Source organism: Hemibagrus wyckioides, linkage group LG14 (genome assembly GCF_019097595.1).
Source record: "Hemibagrus wyckioides isolate EC202008001 linkage group LG14, SWU_Hwy_1.0, whole genome shotgun sequence".
In the NCBI taxonomy this organism is placed as follows: domain Eukaryota; kingdom Metazoa; phylum Chordata; class Actinopteri; order Siluriformes; family Bagridae; genus Hemibagrus; species Hemibagrus wyckioides.
In genome coordinates this window covers 19,943,013-19,964,077 of record NC_080723.1, presented here as the reverse complement: position 1 = coordinate 19,964,077, position 21,065 = coordinate 19,943,013, and the positions used below count along the sequence as shown (strand labels likewise).

Sequence of the window (21,065 nt, the reverse complement as noted above, 5' to 3'; positions counted from 1 at the left end):
TTTTTGATCTGTCTTGGTTAAAACTGTGTCTGTCTGTGTACTAAGACAAGAAATACCCAAATATCTATTTATTATAATTATTATAATATAATTTATTAGTAATTAAAAATGTGCTGTTTTTGGAATACAGTAGTGCCCTTTTTTATGTCAATTCCGACTTTACGCCGAATTCCGAATTTACGTCGCTCATCCTTAACTATCAAATTGAAAAATTAAATCCAATTTGCAGCGCTTTACAGAACCTTGTGTCACTCCCTCCGTCGAATAGTAACCATGAAAAATGGCTAATAAAACAAAACTAAACTAAATTCTTTTTATAAAATAAGAAAATACATATATTCATTCATGCGTCATTATAGGGAACGGAAATCATCTTAGGTCGCGGCTCCTGGAACTAATTAACGACATAGGGTGGGGTATGACTGTACACACTGAAACAAACAGCTTACTCTCCGCTGTTTTACTGAATCGTTTCCAATTCGACTTGACATTACTACAAATAAGCCATCTCTATATTTTTGCCTCTTGTACATCACTCATACCTGCATATATTATATTATATATATATATATATATATATATGGAAAAAATGAGACCACTACAAAATAATCAGTAATCAGTTTCTTATGTTTTCTTCTTATATATATATTATTAATGATATATTCATTATTTATTCATTTACTGTTGTGTTTCAGGGGTTGGGCTTGGCCCCTTAGTTCCAGTGAAAGGAACTCTTAATGGACAATTTTGACCAACTTGGTGGGAATAGTTTGGGGATGACCTCTTCCTGTTCCAACAAGACTGCACACCAGTGCACAAAGCAAGGTTCATAAAGACATGGATGAATGAGTTTGGTGTGGAGGAACTTGACTGACCTCAACCTGATAGAACAACTTTGGGATGAATTAGAGTGGAGACTGTGAGGCCAAAACTGGGACGTCTGCCTTTACATTCACATGAATGTAATATGGAGTTGGCCCGCCTTTTGCAGCGATAACAGCTTCAACTCTTCTGGGAAGGCTTTCCACAAAGTTTAGGAGTGTGTTTATGAGAATTTTCCACTAGAAGCGCATTTGTGAGGTCAGGCACTGACGTCGGACGAGAAGGTCTGGTTCACAGTCTCGGCTCTAATTCATCCCAAAGGTGTTCTATCAGGTTGAGGTCAGGACTCTGAAGTTCCTCCAAACCAAACTCGCTCATCCATTTCTTTATGGACCTTGCTTTGTGCACCAAACTGTTCCCACAAACTTGGAAGCATGAAATTGTCCAAATGTGTTGGTATGCTGAAGCATTAAGAGATCTTTTCACTAGAACCAAACGGCCAAGCCCATCCCCTGAATTTAATGATTTGGAGGGGTGTCCCAAAACCTTTGGCAATATAGTGTATATGGTAAAGGACACTTGTATTAGAAGACATAATTTACCCAATATTGCTATTTGATACTTTTCAGACATCCCATTAATACAGGAACTAAGATGTAACCCCACTCGCACCATTTAATATTCGCTAATCTGGCAGCAAGCCCTCAGTTTCATTCTAAAAAAAAAAGAAGAATGTTCTTTAATGAGTTCATTAATATGAAATGAAACCTGGCAACTATGCTAACAGTAAACAAGCATATTGTTAACATCAGCTTATTTGTTAGAGATGCAATCATTTCAACTGTGATGAAAATCAGAAAGAGATGAGATGTAGTCGGTCAGTGCTAGGACGTGTTCAAACAAACTGAACAGCAGATCGAAAGAAAAGGTCAGCCTATATGGATATAAGACAGGATGTTGAAGGAATAGATGGAAAATGTGTTTTTAATGCAGACTCATCTAAAAATCCACCATCCAGCTGAGTTTTTGCGATTGCCACTGCAAATACAGCTGTATTTATTTCGCCTGTTTGTACTCTTTTAAGTCTGAAATGGTGGAAATTAGCTTTTCCAGTCTTTTTTGTTTTTCAGAAAATCATTAATTGTGATGTGAAATTTTATGTGAAGAGAAAATTAATCACACAAGACTACTAGTAGTACCAGAATTCTTTGTACTGTGGCATGGTACTATTTGTGTATGTATTTATAGAGAGCAGTCATAAGCATCAGAGGATGATTATAGCTGATTAATTGAAATAAATGTAGCAATAATGTAAACTAATTGAGTATTTGGGATGGCCAATTATCACTTCAGATAGAGGGAGAGAGACAGAGAGAAAAAGAGCAAGAGATAGACAGCCAGAAAGACAAATGGAGACAGAAAGAGAGGGAGAAAAAGAGTGGGAGAAAGAAATAGGGGGAGAAAGAAATAGGGGGAGAAAGAAAGGGGGGGCAGAGAGAAGGAGAGAGAGAGAGAGAGAGAGAGAGAGAGAGAGAGAGAGAGAGAGAGGAGTGTGAAAGACCAGCTCACCCCCTGCTGGAGAAGAACACAGTTCTGGTGTGTTCCTCAAGCTAGCAACGGCTCTCTCTCTCGCTCCGATACCTGGATAAGTCAGATACAAAGGGACAAACACTTACCAAACACATACACACTGTGGAGATGACAGCAGCACACACACTTCACACTTACCACCACATAGTGCAGGGGTGCAGACCACATCGATATGACAGAAACGCAAGGCGAGATCGATTCGAGCCGACGCGAAAAATAATCCAATACTTTTACGGATTGGATTATTTACAAGAGGTTTAATGTCCAGCAGATATAAGCAGCAGCACTAGAGAGCAAATCTGCACATTTGTAGCAGGTATATCACGTTCGTATTCCAGTCTATATAGCCTCCTTACTAGCATCAGCCATTTCAGACGGAGCTCGCTATGCGAGATTATTCACAACGTCTTTAGTTTGGCCGGTTCAGACAGGAAATGGGGGGGAAAGGGAAAAAATACAATCCTCCTCTTACCCCAAACAGCCAAGCCATGGTGTCAGAAGTATGTTTGCTTTACTGTTGCACTGGACAAAGATTAACAATTGCAGCTAACAAACACCGGATGTCTACATCACCCACAACCTGATCGCTATCGTGACTTGGTACCGTTTGAGGGTGGGACAATATAATACTGATACTGCGATTTCACAAGACACAATACACTCAGATTACACTTGTCTTAAGTTTAATTTTAAAGCAGCTGATTTGATGCTTAAACTTAAAATACTTTCAGTGCTAATTTTTTGTTAGTGTTTTTCTGTTATTTACTTTTCAAGACAAAAAAAAAATGCAATGATGCATATCTGTATATCATAGAAATGTAATCCGACAATCATTCTCACACACAGACAAGATACATTTTGTCTTATCATCCAACCATCGGACCTTCAACTATTTTACACTAGTAATGTTTAAATTAAAACATGCCTCCCAAGGTCAGAAGGCAGAAATAAAGCAGAAAGCTGGACTAATGCAGATTTCGAAATATAGTGTATCTATTGAAAAGCTTCCCCTTTAGCTCCAGTGCAAAGCTATAAGAAGCAAACGACTATCATTTGGAGTAAGGGGATGATTGTGTACATTTAGTACAAATAATATAGCCAGGTTTGAATACATGAATATATAGTCATGGACTCTTGCTATCAAAGCACTAACTCAGTTTATCGGTCATTTACTCATGATGACAGAATTTTAGATCATGACAGTCTGTGCCAAAAATAAATTGGACCAGATTCCTGGGCATTTTAGGATAAAATTAGGCTACAGTGCGTATAAAAAAGTCTACACATCCCTGTCAAAAAAAAATGAGATCAAGATAAATGACTCACGCGGAAAAACAAACAGGGGAAAAAAATAATGGAAAAGCATAATAACATGGTTGTGTGCACATCCTCTAATAACGGTACACGTGAGACTGCGCTCATAATTAACAAAATCACATTTGAACACATGTTCAACAGTAATCATGATACTGATTAACCCAAAATACAGATAAGCTGTTTCTGTCTGATTTCTTGACATAGTCAAGGCACAAAGCACGTATAGGACCTTGCTGTTGAAAGCGATCAATGAAGAGAGGGATATAAAAGAAATTCAAACACATTGGTACCATGGAACACCGTGCAGGCCATGAAATAAGTGGACAAAATAGGGCTTTGCAGTGACATGACTAAGAGGAGGACATCCCTCAAAAGAAATAAGATGATAACTTACCAGGGAGGCTGTCAAGAGACCGACAAAAATATTAAAGGAGCTGCAGAAATATCTGATACACTATATTGACAAAGGTTTTGGGACGTTTGCCTTTACATGCACATAAGTGTAATATAGAGTTGGCCCACCCTTTGCAGCTATAACAGCTTCAACTCTTCTGGGAAGACTTTCCATAAGGTTTTGGAGTGTGTTTATGGGAATTTTTGACCATTCCTCTAGAAGCACATTTATACGGTCAGACACTGATGTTGAATGAGAAGGTCTGACTCTCAGTCTCCGCTCCAATTCATCCCAAAGGTGTTTTACTAGGTTTAGCTCAGGACTCTGTGCAGGCCAGTCAAGTTCCTCCACACCAAACTCACACATCCATGTCTTTATGCACCTTGCTTTGTGCACTGGTGTACAGTCATGTTGGAACAGGTAGGGGTCATCCCCAAACTGTTCCCCACAAAGTTGGGAGCATGAAACTGTCCAAAAGGTCTTGGTATGAAGCTGAAGCATCAAGAGCTCCTTTCACTGGAACTAAGGGGCTGAGCCCAAACCCTGAATTCAATTATTTGGAGGGGTGTCCCAAAAATTTTGGCAATTTTGTATGTGCTGATGGCTCTCTGTATTCTTTACGTCTGGGGGTATGGTTGCTAGACGGAAGTCCTTACACAAGGAGAAAACATCTAAGCTCAGTTAAAAGACCCTACCCACTGTCCACAAAAGGTAGAATTTTGTGGACATAAATCTATAAAGATATGTTTGCCACATAATCAACAACTTATAACCCGAAGACCACCAAATTCATGGTGAAGCATGGTGGTGAAATCATCATGCTATTGGGGCTGCTTCTCGTCAGCTGGGACTGGCGCTCTAAATCAACATCACGTCAAATCACGGACAAGCGTCATGGACTTGAACACTGTGCAGAGGAAGTTTAAATCCTCTCACAATTTGATTAAGTTGTAGCATTGCTACAGAAGAGGAGAGGAACAAAAAATACGCATATCAACTTAGTGTCATGTTACAAGCAAAGAGGACTATAAGGGATGTGCACAAGTATGCAACCAGGTTATTGTAACTTTCCCATAAATATTTCTAGCTTGTTTTTTTTATTTCCACTTGATTTTTTTTTCTACCATTAAAATTAGGAAAAGGTCCGCTTTATCTTGGCTTCATTTCTTACGTCTTAAAAACGTACAATTTTAACAGGAGTGTAGAGATGGTTTATATTCAGTGTGTAAATTGTTCCGACAGTATAAGCAATGCTTTATACAGGGTTCTTGCCATATCTTTTCACGACTTTTTTTTTATTATTATTAATTAAAAATGGTTTTCCAATTTTATTGATATTCTAAAGGGCTGTAGCCATGCTGTGAAGTGAGACAACTGCATGAAATATGCTTTTAGAAGGTCTTTTTAAAGAAATTTGTGAAACACTTTATATAGTCCTGCTGGTTATTCATCAAAGTTGCATTGCAATGAGAAAAGATTTTAGTGCAGGAAATGATTTAATAAAAAAAAAAAAAAAACACACACAAGCAGTGACCTGGAGTAAAGAATTAAACTACTAGCTTCATCGTGGGTATGTTACCACTCATTGTTTTTTTATTTTTTAATACCGATTAGATGCTTATGCCTTTTAAACAGCCAGTCTTCCCAAGAATGTGGATTCGGTTCAATACATTGGAGTCTTTTGTATGCAGAATACTGAAAGACTAATGACCGAAACAGGATTGAACTCTGAGCCTCAGATTCACACTTTATTCCAATTTAACCATGGTGGTTTCATTTTTTAGTCATTGCATAAAATACTCAAATCACTATAGCCTACTGCTGTACTTCTTACGGTTATTTTGATTATTTAATTGATCGACTATTTTTCAGGTTGTTATAAATGATCATACAGTTAAAAAGACTAAATTAATGAATGGAATTTGCATTGGTTCGTTTTGTGATCAGGTTTGAATGCATGCACCTTTGATAAATAAGGACCACTCCGTTTATATCCTCGGTGTCCATATAACTTTGACATCTGTAATGTTTCCAAAATAACTTGGATTAACTTCTAGACCAGATGTGTGCAAGAACCCTGTTATAATATTGTATGTGTTGCTCTACGTGGAAAGTTTTTACCTGCTCCTGAAAGAAGTTTTATTTACATTAAAAAAAAAAGAAAAAGAAAAAAAAAGACGACACATTCGGCTATGTAGCTCCCATAATCTTCATACAGGATCAGTGAGAGGAAAGAAAAGGGAATTCCTCCAACGATGTGAATGTTGAATTTCATAGCCAAAATTTATGCATTTATAAATTGTGATTTGACTTAAGAGTGTATTTTTGTTTGGCCTAAGGAATGATGAATGGTACAAGCTAAATAAATTTACAGATCACAAACATTGAGTTTCAAAGTTACTTGACCAATTGTTGCTCGGATGAGTTTTTATTGAAACGGAACAAACAAAAAATAAAAGTTATAAATACAAACATCAGAGAACAAACTGTCATGGCTCTTAAGGTGAGCCAAACCAAAGTCCTAACGAGCAAATTTCAAAAAAGAAGAAGAAAAAAATGTCTGAAGTTATGTCAGGTTTTAAAAAACACAATTTAACTACTTCTAGAAATGCTAAACATACACTTTAAACGGTACTTCCAGCTACAAAACTTTGTTTTTCCTTCCTGTGGATTCTTTTCTCCACTTCCGAAAAAAGACAAATAAAATGAAAATGAAGCTCTAGTCATAGCCATTATTTACAAGCAAGACCCTAAGCCACTATCAGAAACCACAGAACGAGAGAGAGAGAGAGTAAAAGAGAGTGGGGGGTAATAAGAGAGTGTACAGTATTGATGTGTTGGAGGGGGAGGTGGGGGTTGAATGAACGTTTGGACAGGAGCTTTCTGCAAGACAATTTCATGATTTTAAAGGTACAGACTTTTTTTTGTCTTTTTTTTTTTTCCTTTTCTTTCTTTTTTTTTGTTTTTTTTTTTTTAGAAGTCGAAGTCCTTGTTTCTTTAAAATGTTCATTGCTGGCTTTTAAAACAAAGAACAAATGGAAGGGATAAAAGTGGAGCATGATTTAAGACAAAATGTCCCAGTCATTCGTGTGTGTGTGTGTGTGTGTGTGTGTGAGAGAGAAAGAGAGAGAAAGAGCAAACCAATCAGGGGAAGGAGGAGGAACAGATACATTCTTGTCTTCAGCCAAAACGTACTTTCAGCCAATCAGGATTTGTGAAGCCAATTCTGGGGCGTGTCCTTATTGTGTCACTGACATACTCTACGGAGGGAGAAGGAGAATAGAAGTCAAACACTGCCAGCCAATCAACGTCTGAGTGTTTCTTTTTTTTCACAGGAGGACGGTGGGAACGTGTTTTTTTTAGTTGCGTTTTATTTACTTTTGGTGATTTTTTTTTTCTTTTCTTATTGTTGCCAAATACCTTTTTATGGGGGGGTGATGTGTGTGTCGTCTACTTCCACTGCTGCCCGTAGGAATCCTGGGAGAACTCCAGGGTGTCGTTGCTGTAGTAGTTGCTGGAGTAGTCGCCCCCTTGCTGTAGTGGCTGCTGAGCGATTGGCTGCGACCCCCAGTTCTGCTGATTGGTCGTCTGGCGTCGTTTTGAATCAGGTTGGTTAAATACATCTGCCTTTCTCTTCCCACCCACGTTACCGCCACGGTTCCCACGGGCACCTCTGGTGCCACGTCCACCCCTGGGCGACTGGAAAGGGCCACCTCGTCCTCCTCCGCGTCCTCCTCGGCCTGCTCCCATGGGAGCGCCTCCCCTCGGAGCATAACCACCTCTACCACGAGCCGGGGGAACCCCACGTGCTCTGGGTGGGGGCGGGGCTCCACGGCTTCCACGGTTGCCGCGTCCCCTTAACGGATATACTTCTTCATAGCCATAGTAGGGATCATCATAGCCACCACGGTAGTCATGGTAATCATAACCGTAGTAGTCGTCGTAGTAGTCTTCATAGCCATAGTAATCGGGTGGGTAAGAATAACCGCCACGACCACCTCGGCCACGGCCGCGGCCTGGGGGTGGCATGCGGGGTGGGGGGTAGTAGTAGTAATCATCGTACCTGCACAGATGACAAAAAGCAGCGTGAAATGAGACCTTGAGTGCATCTCTTCCTCATCTGTGCATGATATCAAACTTCTATGCAAATAACGACTGAAAAAATGTTTACCTAAAACACAAATGAAAAATATTGTGCTAATTATATGAGACTTGATAACAGCAGTGACTTTCTCTTGTGTCTGTGTCATCCCTCTACAGCTGATACAGTTCAGCTGCTTACTGTAAGGATTGGATGAGACTCGATAACAGCAGTGTTGACCAGACTTTCTCTTGTGTCTGTGTCATCCCTCTACAGCTGATACAGTTCAGCTGCTTATTGTAAACATTCACTGGCCATTCAACAAAATGTCAGTTTCGAGCAAAAAAAGTTTATTTTTATCTGTATTGAAAAAGGAGTGGAAACTCTTAGCCGTGGTGATCATCCATACTAAGTTTGATGTGGTCGATCGAGGTTAAGGTTAATACACTGTTAACACGGTGTTTCTTCTGCTTGTGTGCACGGACATACCCTGTGTTTCTGCTGGTCTGCCGGGCAGCTTGCCGCTCTTTCCTCTTCTTATCTGGAGGCTTAGCAAGGACAATCTCAATCTCCTCTCCCCCAAGCTCTTTCCCATTCATCTCTTCCATGGCCTGAGACACGTGCACACACAATAGGACATTTCTACGATTACATTTATTTAGTTCCTCTAAGTGATCTTGCACTTAAAATTAAGTTTATCTTATGTCAATGATTATTCGCCATGCAATCATAACTATGACGCATTTTTGCAAATGGATGATCACACACACTGCCTAATTTTACTACCTTAACAGCAGCATCCCGCTCCTCAAAGTGAACAAAGGCATAGTCTTTCAGTTTCTTAACACGTTCCAGTTTCCCGAACTGCGAGAAGGTCTTCTCTAACAGCTCCTCTGTGACAGAAGTGGCTAGTTTACGGACAAACAGCACCTTCACCTAAATGCATACGAATGTAAAACATTTTGTGAAACCACATTTAAAAAAAAAATAAAATAAAACATTTTAAGGTGCATTTATTAACTCAGTCTCCAACTTTCACACAACCCACCTTGGCCATGACCTCAGGGTCAGGTTCAGCGACAGGGTCGGCCCACTCCACAGTTACAGGGTTGCCCCACACCTTAATTTTGCCACTCATGAGGCGACGGCGGGCCTGTGCTGCTGACTTGTGGTCCTCATACTCTAAAAAGCAGAAACCCCGGTTCTTCTTCTTGTCGTCAGCTTGCGTGTACAGAATCACTTCCTGTAGACCCTCTGGAACAAGCACACAAGAAATATAAATCAAATACAGGCAAAAACATACACAGCCTATTTTTACCATAAAGTAAACTTCTGAGAATGAGAAATGATTCCAGGCCATTCTACTAGTTACATGAATATTGAAATATATCCAGTATAGATGAACTGACTGGTTAAAAAGTTGTATGTTAAGAGGTACTGTAAATAATGGAGACGAATGTGGAGTGCCTGGGTTCTGACCTGTCACTTTGCCAAAGTCTTCCAGGATGCTTTCCCTGGTCTTGTTCTTTGGAATGGAGCCCACAAAGAGTCGGTTGTTGGCTACTGAGATGCAGACACCCAAATACTTCCCTGGTCTGATCTCATAATTATCACACTGAAAAACAGAGAGAGAGAGAGAGAGAGAGTGAGAGAGAGAGAGAGAGAATTTCAGTATTAATTCTGTGTTGACTGTGTAAAAATAATATAAGCTGAATGTCTGAATTCAATTCAGCTTCTTATAGCAAGAGGTTCTCCAAGTTTCTAGGTGTGGCCTGAAAGTGTGTCTGTTGTTCGCAAGACTCACCAGTTTGACCGCTTCCTGTGCGGCATCTTTGCTGCAGAAGGTGATGAACGCATAGCCACGGTTCTGTCCGGACAGAGGGTCCATCATTAACCTCAGGTCCCATATGGGCCCCGCCTTCTCAAACAGTGGAACCAGCTCATCTTCATACAAGTCCCGAGGAATTTTTCCCACAAACACCTACACAAGTACACACACACGCAGTAAAAAGTAAGAATTTGTGTAACACACCTTCAAGGCATTCAAAAAGCAGAAGAGAAGATTTTATTCTATTTGAATCGAAGATTTGTGTTTTGTTCAATGCAATTAGAACATACTCCTCATACACTGAGGTGTTCTCTGTGTGTGTCTGCATGAACTGAAAAGGAGATACAACCCTGGAACATCCATAACGCTGGAAGTGAACCAAGTGCATTCTGAAGTGCAGCAACAGACAGAACTCTAAACTGCTCTGAAAACTGGATAGGAATATACATATAACCAAGATATCAAATGAATGAAACTTCTTTTTCAGCCTAACCCGTTCTCAACCAACAAGTAATCGTGTGCACTGTGAAATCTGAGAAACTGCACTGAGAGTTCTGAGATCTGTGAAATCTCTCTAACAAAACAGGCTAACAGGCACAAAACTGCATGTGCATGTACTCGAAATAGCGGTCATGCATATGTTGTTGTGTTAGTTGTAAAATATTACCTCGGTGCCAATTCCGGGCTGTGTGCCGGAGAAGACTGCCTCTGGGGGCGGCCCACCATATTTCCTCTGGCCTGTAGTGACATCAAGGGTATATCCTGTCCTTTCCAGCAAAGCCTGGGGGGGGAGGGGAGATGATGTCATCAGTATGAGACCATACAAAACAAAGTGCCTGAACATGCAAGACTCCATTGCTCAAAACCTATTGAAGAATCACCTTTATCTTTGACTCGTCTGGGCCTTTTGTGGATTCCTGTATTTTGCTGCCTTGCTTTTCCCTCTGTCTGTAGGTCTTCATGACACCACAAAGGAAAGCGCTCTTATTCTGCAAGGTATCAAATAACAATTAAGATGCAAAAATCATTTGATTTATACTTAAAGTTTTTGCATTTAAAGGTAATACCAGAAGGACTCACCTGGACATGAGACAAGTCACTCTCTTTAAACTGTTGCAATACAGACAGAGCTCCTTCTTCATTAAACTCACGCAGAGCATCGATCGCCCTCTCATCAAGGTCAGCATAGGCCACCAAACCTGTATCATATACACACAAACTCTTAGCTTTGCTTGCGGACACTCGCCCATCATACCACCACTGTGTGCATTTAATCAGCATTCACACCCAAACAAACAAAATGTATCTGTTTCAGGTTCCTATGAAGATATACTTGCTCTAAAAGCTACCCTGCAAGTGTTTATATATAACTATTTACACTTGCTGACTTGTACGCTACTTTCTTCTTCTTTTAAACGGGCTACAGTGTGGATGATGTACTTGCTCACCAGTCTGGAAGATGTTGTCCAAGCTCTCAGCTACTTTCTGGGGAAGTCCAGCATCAATGAGAGTCTGGTAGTTCTCTGTGTGTGCCGCCGAGACGTCCATAGGCTCTTCTTCTTCTTTTGCAGGAGCAGAGCTGCCATTCACTTCAGCAGCCATACCTCTGAGAAGGACAGAGAAGTACAGAAGTAAGATCAGGGAGTCAGGCAGCTACAGCACCTCAGCGGTTACTCTCACTACAGGAACCCAAGTTTCTTCCTAAAGGGTAAGTAACTACACTGAAGACCCTTTAGCTGTTCTGCTGTATAGACATTACACTGCTGCCACTCCAAGCATGACCCTAGCTTTAGACAAATGATCGCCACTAAATCTACAAAACACCGCACTGATGATCAGACCTCAACAAAACGCTAGTTGCACTTCCCACCAAAAACATCTGAAGAAATAAGGACATTTAGGGGACTTAATATATTTGTTTGCCATACAAAGAGAATTCTCATGACAATGTGGAATAGGAAAGTTCAGGAACAAATACATTATCACTTTCACACTACCGTTACTGGGGGGAAAACAAACATTATAATGAGATCCCTGGAAACTATTTCTACTTTAAAACAGAAAGCAAAAGTTTGTGAACCCCTGCTCTACACCTGCACCTATCTGCACGAGCGAGCAGGCACGCGCCACAGCGTTCCCGCCCCCTTTCTCAGACAACACAGAACAAAAACATACCCGTGCTAATCAGTACAAAAATAAGACTTATATTTCGTTTAAAAACAAGAACACACGTATCTTTACTGCAAGACTGTTCATCCCCCCTCGTGTCAGCGACACCGGTTCAATAAACAAAACAACCCTGATCCCACTTAACCTAGCGCGCGCGCGCGCATTTGCTAACCGCTAAAAGCGCACGTATGAGCGAAAGCTAGTTAGCTATAGAGCTCGTAATCTGGTCCACCAGCACTAAAACCTCTCCATTCCACAACGTCTGCATTAATATGTGCACTAAAACGTCTTAAGACACATACACACACACAACGGCGTTCCGCCCCCCTTTAACAAAACTAGCGCCACACCATGCTAGCTAGATAGCTCAAACAAACCGAAACCGCCATTAAGCTAAACTCTGTAGCCTGTTCCATCACCGACACCATGGGCTAAATAACAAAACGGTTAAGAGGCATAAAAGCAACCGCGACAAAATACGACTAGGTTTGAAAACAAAAGAGACGGCTGGAGCAGCTAGCAAGCCGGCTAAGTCGTATTAGCTACAGTGTATTAGCCGCGGCCTAGCCGTGGAATCCTTTCACAGATTCAAATCGACCAACCGCCAAACTAACAGATTTTAAAACACACACACCGCTTTAAAGAAGCTTACCGATATTGTTATTATTATTACTTTTCCCGCACGGAGCGACACCTGCACAGGTAAACGCCTCAAGCGACGCTCTATTTCTTCAGCACCGAAAAAAGCCCACAGGAAACGTGAATAAGCGCGTGTGTAACTAGCGATCCACGAGATACACACATACACACACACAAAAGCCCTCGTCGCTCAAACAACGCCACTTCCTCGCGCGGCGCGGTGAAGCCCAGCCAATCCTGTGGCTCTGTCCCAATCCCATCACTTCTACATTTCCCTCCCTAGACACTTCTACTCGACCACTTCGGTAGTTTATTTTATTAATATCTCTAATATTTGGACCCGGGATTTTTTTCGCGTGATAGCATTAAACGCAGTTGTTTTTTTTTTAAATCTGTTTTTATTTTTATTCCACAGCGAGGGGAAGTGAGTAACTAGTACCCTAGATTTGCTTTTTCTTTTTTTTGTTGGATTGGTATCGAACCACAAATGGCGTCAGATCGCGCACGCAGCTTTCGCAGGCGGAGCGCGCGCACCGCTCCGCGAGAGCATGAAAGACCCAGGCGAGGGCGCAGAGCGACCCCGGTTTTAGAATCGGAATACGAAACGAGCGCGCGCGCGTGGTAGTAATTGTCAGGGTGCAGCGTCCCGGCGCTCGGGTTAGAATTAAAATTAGAAGGAAAAAAGGAAATGCACGTGCACGTGCACCCTCCCTGACGATTAATGACCGTCACGCGACACTGTACAGTATTGGGGTTTGCAGTACAGCTAAGCTGGCTGCCATGTCTAGTGCTTTAATTTCTCATGCAATGTTTGTGCACATGGCAAATCGGTAGGACATCAATTGAACCTTACAATGCAATTAGAAAAAGTATGACTTGATATTCATTCAAATAATAATAATTAAGTCTATATGCTGTGGCTTAAGAGGATAAACACATCATTGAGTATTAAAGTTTTAATTCTAATTAATTAAATATTTAATTTTTATTTTTTTTTCTCTCTACAGGGAACCTCACATTCCCTAACACTTAACGCGAATGCACGAGACCTCGTGGCGCAACGGTAGCGCGTCTGACTCCAGATCAGAAGGTTGCGTGTTCAAATCACGTCGGGGTCACGGTTGTTTATTTCTCCGCTAGGGGAAAAAAGCCGTTTATAGTTGTGATCAAAAGCTCTAAGTTGTACGGCAATGACTCTGTAAGATCTTAGAGTTTCCACTTGACCAACCAAACCCGAGCAAGTAAACTCTGTGCACTAAAGTCAAGCTCTATCCCAGAAGAATCCCAGGAACCACCCAAGGGTGAGAAGTGGATGAACTATTATCATCGTGGGTCCATGTTCTTGGACAGAAAAATTAGACAAAGATGTAGTTGATCTTGCATGAAGCATGTTGAAATCACAGACACAGTTTTGTGCATTAAAGATGAAAATATCTGCTTGAAACGTGATAACGGCCTATACATATAGGTGTAAGGCAGTGGTAGACCATCCGGGCCAGCAAGGCCTTCTCTGCATCACTGACTTGCATGTTAATATATTTAATATATTTTTCCATGAATGTGTATGAAATTATTCCCAGTAATCTATTCCAGTAGTGTATATTTATGATAAGAGTATTTATCCAATCATATTTCAGCCAATGGCTGACATCATGTGTTGCCCGGCTCTAAGGCCTTCAGAATCAATAGTGCAGGTGCCCGTAGCGTGAAATAAGTGGCAATGAAACTGTTCCATTAACCAATCAGATTTCGAGTTGGCGTCACTGGGGCCATCTAGCAGGCATATGATTACGTCAGCAATTTCACGTCTTTTGATTGGAAAATTGGAGTAGTCAGAGGCAGCGAACTGCACAAACTAAATAAAATATATATATTAACTCACAATGGCTGACAGAGGAGAAGAAATCGATTTGGTCGCAGACATCCGGCTTCTTCTCGGTTGGAATGAAAACCTGCACCCACACCAGCCCTTTGTGGATACAGTTTGACACCCCTGCTCTGCATGCAAAAGACTTCGTGGCGCAACGGTAGCGCGTCTGACTCCAGATCAGAAGGTTGCGTGTTCAAATCACGTCGAGGTCATAGCTGTTTGTTTCTAATAGATGAAACGTTATCGTGGCTAAAGTTGTTGTTGGACAGAAAACTATCTCTTGCATGAAGCGTGTTGAAATCACAGACGCTCTTTAGAAAACATTACACATCTGCTTATTTCATATACCATTTAAAAACATGATAATGGCATATAATATAGGTGTAAGGTAATATTATAAAAATACTGAATTTGGAATATCTGAGTACTGGATGCAGGGAAATTGCAATTCTGCTTAATACCTTCATTTATTTCACCTGCACCTTGACCCAGGGAACCATGGACCCTAGATTTTTTTTTTTCTATAGCGCATTGATTTGCTATCAAACCCCAAACGACACGAGATAGCGCCAGTGCTTTTGACTGCATCTGCCTCCACATCAGAAGGTTGCATGTTCAAATCACGTCAGGGTCATGAGTGTTTATTTCTCAAACAGAAAAAAAAGGTTTATCATTGTGATCAAAAACAGTAAATCATACAACAATGATTCTGTGAGATCTCCATGCTCTCAGAGTTTCCACATGACTAACTGAGAATGTAAACTCTGTGTAGTGAAGTCAGCAAACTTTATCCTGGGAGAATCCCAGGAACCACTCAGTGAGCATTAGATGAGCTATTATAATGGGAAAGGTTGTTCTTGGACAGAAAAAAGAGATAAAGCTGGAGTTTGTCTCTTATGAAACAATTCATATAACATGTAAAAACATAATAATGGCATATATATATATATATATATATATATATATATATATATATATATATATATATATATATATATATATATATATATACACATATGTGTGTGTGTGTGTGTGTGTGTAAGGTAATAATATAAAAATATCATTGAATTTGGCATATCAGAATACTGAATGCAGGGAAACTGCAATTTTGCTTAATACCTATGCAATTATTTCCTCATGATTAAAAATCTGGCAATTTCATGGCAAGAAAATAGGAGTGATTGGCCAAAATGTTCAATGTGTAGGCTGTTATTTGTACTGTAACATTGTTTGACAATGGCTCTGTAAATTTTGCATTTGAGACTATCATGTGCAAGCAAATTGGACACAAATCAGATACTCTGTTTATTTCCTATACTTCTCATTTTCGATCTGATGACCCCATGACCCTGGTACACTATATTGCCAAATGTTTTGGGACACCCCTCCAAATCATTGAATTCAGGTGTTGTTTTTCAGGGGTTGGGTTTGGCCACTTAGTTCTAGTGAAAGGAACTCTTAATGTTTCAGCTTCATACCAAGACATTTTGCAAGACAACTTTGTGGGGATGGCCCCTTCCTGTTCCAACATGACTACGCACTAGTGCACAAAACAAGGTCCATAAAGACATGGATGACTTGGAAGTTTGGTGAGGAGGAACTTAACTGGCCTGCACTAGTTCACACAAGTTCTGACTAGAGCATGTACTGTGTACTTCTAACTTTGTGGAAAATGTTTGGAGAAGAACAAAATATGGAAGTGATGACAAGGTGTTGGATCTGACCAGGAGGCTCTAGTGTTTCAAATGGTGCTCGATCTCCAACGTGGGTAACTAGTACCCTAAATTACCTTTTTCTCTATCGCGCTGGAGTGGTTTTGAACCCCAAATTACATCGAATTGTGCATGTGTTGTTTTTTTTTTTTTTTTGACCAGGAGACCTCGTGGCGCAACGGTAGCGCGTCTGGCTCCAAGTCAGAAGGTTGCGTGTTCAATTCATGTCGGGGTCACAGCTGTTTATTTATCCTTCGTGACTGCTAAATAGTGCAACAATGACTCTGTAAAATCAGTACATTCTTAGAGTTTCCACATGACCAACCGAGAAATTAAATTCAAGCTTTATACCAGGAGAATTCCAGGAAACACTCGAGGCAGAATATTAGACAAACTTTTATTACAGGTAAAGGGAAATTGCAATTTTGCTTAATACCTGTGCAATTACAGTAATACCTCACACATCCGTGAGGTTACATTATTAGGACTTCGGTGAAGTCACTAAAAATGCTAATACTGTACTCTAAATGCTTATTTTTAGAGTTTAAACTCTAAACCCTTTAGTTTCGTTTAAAGGTTAGCTTAATACATTACCCTTAAAAAAGAAATAAATGTTTGATGTAAAAACAAAATAGAATACAGTATAGCCTGTATAAAAACCAAGGAAAAAATCACTGAGATCACTTATTCATGAACTATACGCGTGTTGAACCGAGTACGAGGGGCGGGGAGACGAACTGCGACATGTTAAAACTTAAATCTTTAAATGACTAATTTGTCTATCTATCTATCCAGCTATCCATTCCCTTATCTATCTATCTATCTATCTATCTATCTATCTATCTATCTATCTATCTATCTATCTATCTATCTATCTATCTATCTATCTATCTGCTTTTTTTTTTAGTACACGTCAGGTCCACAACTGTTTCTTTCTCTACTGGAAAAAAGTCATTTATAATTGTGATCAAAAGCGCTAAATAGTGCAACAATGACTGTAATATCAGCACATTCTCAGTTTCCACATAAAGTCAAGCTTTATCACAGGAGAATCCCAGGAACCACTTGAGGGTGAACATTTCATAAGAAAATAGGAGTGATCGATCAAAATGCTCAATGTGAAGATTGTCATTTATATTGTAGGATTGTTTGATGTAATGTAATGTAAATTTTGCATTTTGCTTGGCAAATTGGACACAAATTAGACACTCTGTTTTTCTCCTTACTTTTCATTCTCAATTTGATGACCTCGTGACCCTGGTATGTAGGAGGTCAGGAGGTTGCGTGCTCAAATCACGTCGGGGACACAACTGTTTTCCACAGTGAGGGGAAGTGAATAACTAGATTTGCTTTTTTTCTTTCACTTTGGATTTGTATCAAACCCCAAATGGCATCAGATTGGGCCTGTAGCTTTTGCAGGTGACCTCGTGGCGCAACGGTAGCGCGTCTGACTCCAGATCAGAAGGTTGCGTGTTCAAATCACGTCGGGGTCACAGCTGATTAGACTGTATGTTTATTTCCCTACTTCTTGTTCCCTGGTATGTGTTCATGTTGCTTGTTCCAAAGAAGAGGCTTACCAGCACCAGCTTTCCACAATTAGCATAATTAGTTGTGCAGTAAAGCAAAAATATTAAAGCTACAGCATGAAAAGAAATTCACTATAACTGTGTGCTTCCAACTTTTTGGCCAAAGTTTGGGGAAGAACAAAATATGGAAGTGATGGCAAGATGTCCAGAAAATTTTGGTAGTTTATTTCTCCTAAAACTTGTCCCATGGACTGTGTCATATGTGGACATCAGCAGAAATTGCAGTTTCAGTCATCAACTTAACCGATAGGCTGTAACTGAGCTTGTATGAGGACTTTAGATCCTGGATCTAAAAAAACTGGATCAAATTTACATTCAATCTGTCAAATAAATGAATGAAAGAAAACTACTAAGAGAATATTGTGATCTTAACATCATATTTGTATGTCATATTAATTACTCATATTTAGTGCTTCAAATAACCACTTTTTTACAACTATAGTGAATTGAAACGCATCTATGAACCTTGAGGCGGAACCTGCTGTGGTCACTCCTGTCAGTCAAGAATGGAACTCTGAAGCTACAATGGGCACAGACCGTTAAAGACGAGATGAGGTATGTAAAGTTTTACAAACTTTTCTAAGATATATATGTGACAATTATCCCCTTTTTAAAAATATTATTTTAGTGGTATTATTTAATAAGAATTGTACACTCTGATTATCAGATGATTTGATGTTAACTCTTAAATCATTACATGACTAATTTCTCCATCTATCCCTTCACTTACCTATCTATCTATCTATCTATCTATCTATCTATCTATCTATCTATCTATCTATCTATCTATCTATCTATCTATCTATCTATCTATCTATCTATCTATCTATCTATCTATCTATCTATCTATCTATCTATCTATCTATATCTGTTTATTTTTCCACAGCGAGGAGTAAGTAACTAGCACACGAGTTGCTTTTTTTTTCTGTCGCTTTGGATTGGCATGTGCTTTTTATTTTTTTGGCGGGAGACCTCGTGGCGCAACGGTAGCGCGTCTGACTCCAGATCAGAAGGTTGCGTGTTCAAATCACGTCGGGGTCACAACTGTTTGTTTCTCTGCTAAAAAACAAACAAACATTTAACCAAAGAAGAGACTAACCAGCACCAGCCCGACAAGTTCGGCATAACTAGGTCCAGGAAGGTAAATTTCAAATATACAGCATACAAAGAAATTCTATACAGGCTGTGTGCTTCCAACTTTGTGGCAAAATATGGAAGTGACGGCAAGGTGTCCACAAACTTTTGGCCATGTAATTTATTTTATTTATTTCATCTGCAACTTGACCCATGGACCAGATCATCTTTGAAAATTAGCAGAAATGCAATTTCCGTTGTCAGCTTAACCAACTTTAGATCATTTTTGTAAACATTAACTGCTCCTTCCTAGCAAGCTACAGAGGACAAATGTAAATAAAAAATAAAATTAAAAAAACGGGATCAAATCTACATTCAATCTGTCAAGTAAATGAATGAAAAATATTACTAAGAGAATTTATTGATCTTAAAATCATAAATGTATTATCATACTAATTTCTCATATTTTTCCTGAAATCCAATGGCCATGAGCTTCAGTTAATGTTCACATCAGTCATCAGTATTGGGTGAAAAATGTGATCTCTGTGGCTTTGTAAAATAATATAGATTTTCACACAATTTCTGAAGTTTGTACAGAATGGTATGGAAAAACAAACAAACAGCTATATGATTATAACGATAAATTCTGCCAAAAAAACTGTAGGCTACTAAACTATGTATATAAAAAGATGACTTACTTTCTTCGTGGCCGATCGCCAAGACTTGAGAGAATCATTTTATAAAGTCAAAAATGTTCACCATTAATGTTATGTGTGTGAATAAAATGTAAATAATGTGAGACTCAATTTCCACTGTTAAACAAACTTTTATTTTAAACTGACCGCTGTACCTGAAAAATAAATAAATAAATCACTTGTTGTACAGGACGTACAACAAGCTGAGAAACGCGATTTATACCTGTGATCAAAAGCGCTAAATTGTGCAACAATGATTCTGTAATATCAGCACACTCTCAGAGTTTCCACATGACCAACCGAGAAAGTAAAGTCAAGCTTTTCCCCAGGAGAATCCCAGGAAACACTTGAGGGTGAGCATTAGATGAACTATTATGACAGGTAAAGGGAAATTGCAATTTTGCTTAATACCTATGCAATTATTTCCTCACGATTAAAAATCTGGCAATTTCATGGCAAGAAAAGGGGAGTGATTGGCCAAAATGTTCAATGTGAAGGCTGTTATTTGTACTGTAGCATTGTTTGATAATGGCTCTGTAAATTTTGCATTTGAGACTAACATGTGCAAGCAAATTGGACACAAATCAGACACTGTCCTTTACTTCTGTTGTAGCATATATTGTCACAAACGCTTCTAAGAAATATATGACAATACCCCATTTAATAAAAGGGTTATTTTAGTGGTATTATTTAATGAGAATTATAAACTTTCACTACAATCATGATTTGATGTTAAAACTTAAATCTTTACATGCCTAATTTGTCCGTGACTAACCTGTCTTTTTTTTCCACATTGATGGGAAATTGAGTAACTAGTGCCCTAGATTTACTTTATTCTATGCCGCGTTGGATTGGTATCGAACTCCAGTTGGCATCAGTTTGCGCATGCGTTGTTTGCAACAGACCTCGTGGCGCAACGGTAGCGCGTCTGACTCCAGATCAGAAGGTTGCGTGTTCGAATCACGTCGGGGTCACAACTGTTTATTTCTCCGCTTGGAAAAAAGCCGATTATAATTGTGATCAAGAGTGCTACATTGTGCAACAATGACTCTAAGATCAGCACATTCTCAGAGTTTCCACATGACCAACTGAAAAAGTGAACTCTGTGCAGTAAAGTCAAGCTTTATCCCAGGAACCACTCGAGGGTGACGCATTACACAACCCATTATCATTATCAGGTTGTTCTTGGACAGAAAACTGAGACAAAGTTGTAGTCAGTCTTTTGTGATTTTGCATGAAGTGTGTTGAACTCACAGACACGGTTTAGAAAAAGCTATGCATTTGAAAG

General features: G+C 39.6%; 1 protein-coding gene and 5 non-coding genes across 6 annotated transcripts; 5 read left to right on the top strand and 1 right to left on the bottom strand.

Annotated features, from left to right (window-relative positions):
• Positions 1–5,211: 5,211 nt before the first annotated feature.
• Positions 5,212–13,046, bottom strand: LOC131364721 (heterogeneous nuclear ribonucleoprotein R-like). Its single transcript, XM_058408004.1, has 12 exons — positions 12,854–13,046; positions 11,481–11,638; positions 11,113–11,231; positions 10,914–11,021; positions 10,700–10,813; positions 10,009–10,185; positions 9,684–9,819; positions 9,253–9,458; positions 8,991–9,140; positions 8,694–8,815; positions 7,544–8,186; positions 5,212–7,383 (listed from the first exon to the last, which is right to left on the bottom strand). Exons 2-11 carry the CDS (start codon positions 11,632–11,634, stop codon positions 7,574–7,576), a joined length of 1,899 nt encoding a protein of 632 aa, XP_058263987.1. The 5' UTR covers positions 11,635–11,638; positions 12,854–13,046; the 3' UTR covers positions 5,212–7,383; positions 7,544–7,573.
• An 840-nt stretch (positions 13,047–13,886) lies between these two features.
• trnaw-cca (transfer RNA tryptophan (anticodon CCA)) lies at positions 13,887–13,958 on the top strand. The gene has a single exon. It is a non-coding gene; the product is annotated as a tRNA-Trp (tRNA).
• An 892-nt stretch (positions 13,959–14,850) lies between these two features.
• trnaw-cca (transfer RNA tryptophan (anticodon CCA)) lies at positions 14,851–14,922 on the top strand. The gene has a single exon. It is a non-coding gene; the product is annotated as a tRNA-Trp (tRNA).
• Positions 14,923–17,843: 2,921 nt separating this feature from the next.
• Positions 17,844–17,915, top strand: trnaw-cca (transfer RNA tryptophan (anticodon CCA)). The gene has a single exon. It is a non-coding gene; the product is annotated as a tRNA-Trp (tRNA).
• A 1,062-nt stretch (positions 17,916–18,977) lies between these two features.
• On the top strand, positions 18,978–19,049 carry trnaw-cca (transfer RNA tryptophan (anticodon CCA)). Its single transcript has one exon. It is a non-coding gene; the product is annotated as a tRNA-Trp (tRNA).
• A 1,630-nt stretch (positions 19,050–20,679) lies between these two features.
• trnaw-cca (transfer RNA tryptophan (anticodon CCA)) lies at positions 20,680–20,751 on the top strand. The gene has a single exon. It is a non-coding gene; the product is annotated as a tRNA-Trp (tRNA).
• The last annotated feature ends 314 nt before the right edge of the window (positions 20,752–21,065 follow it).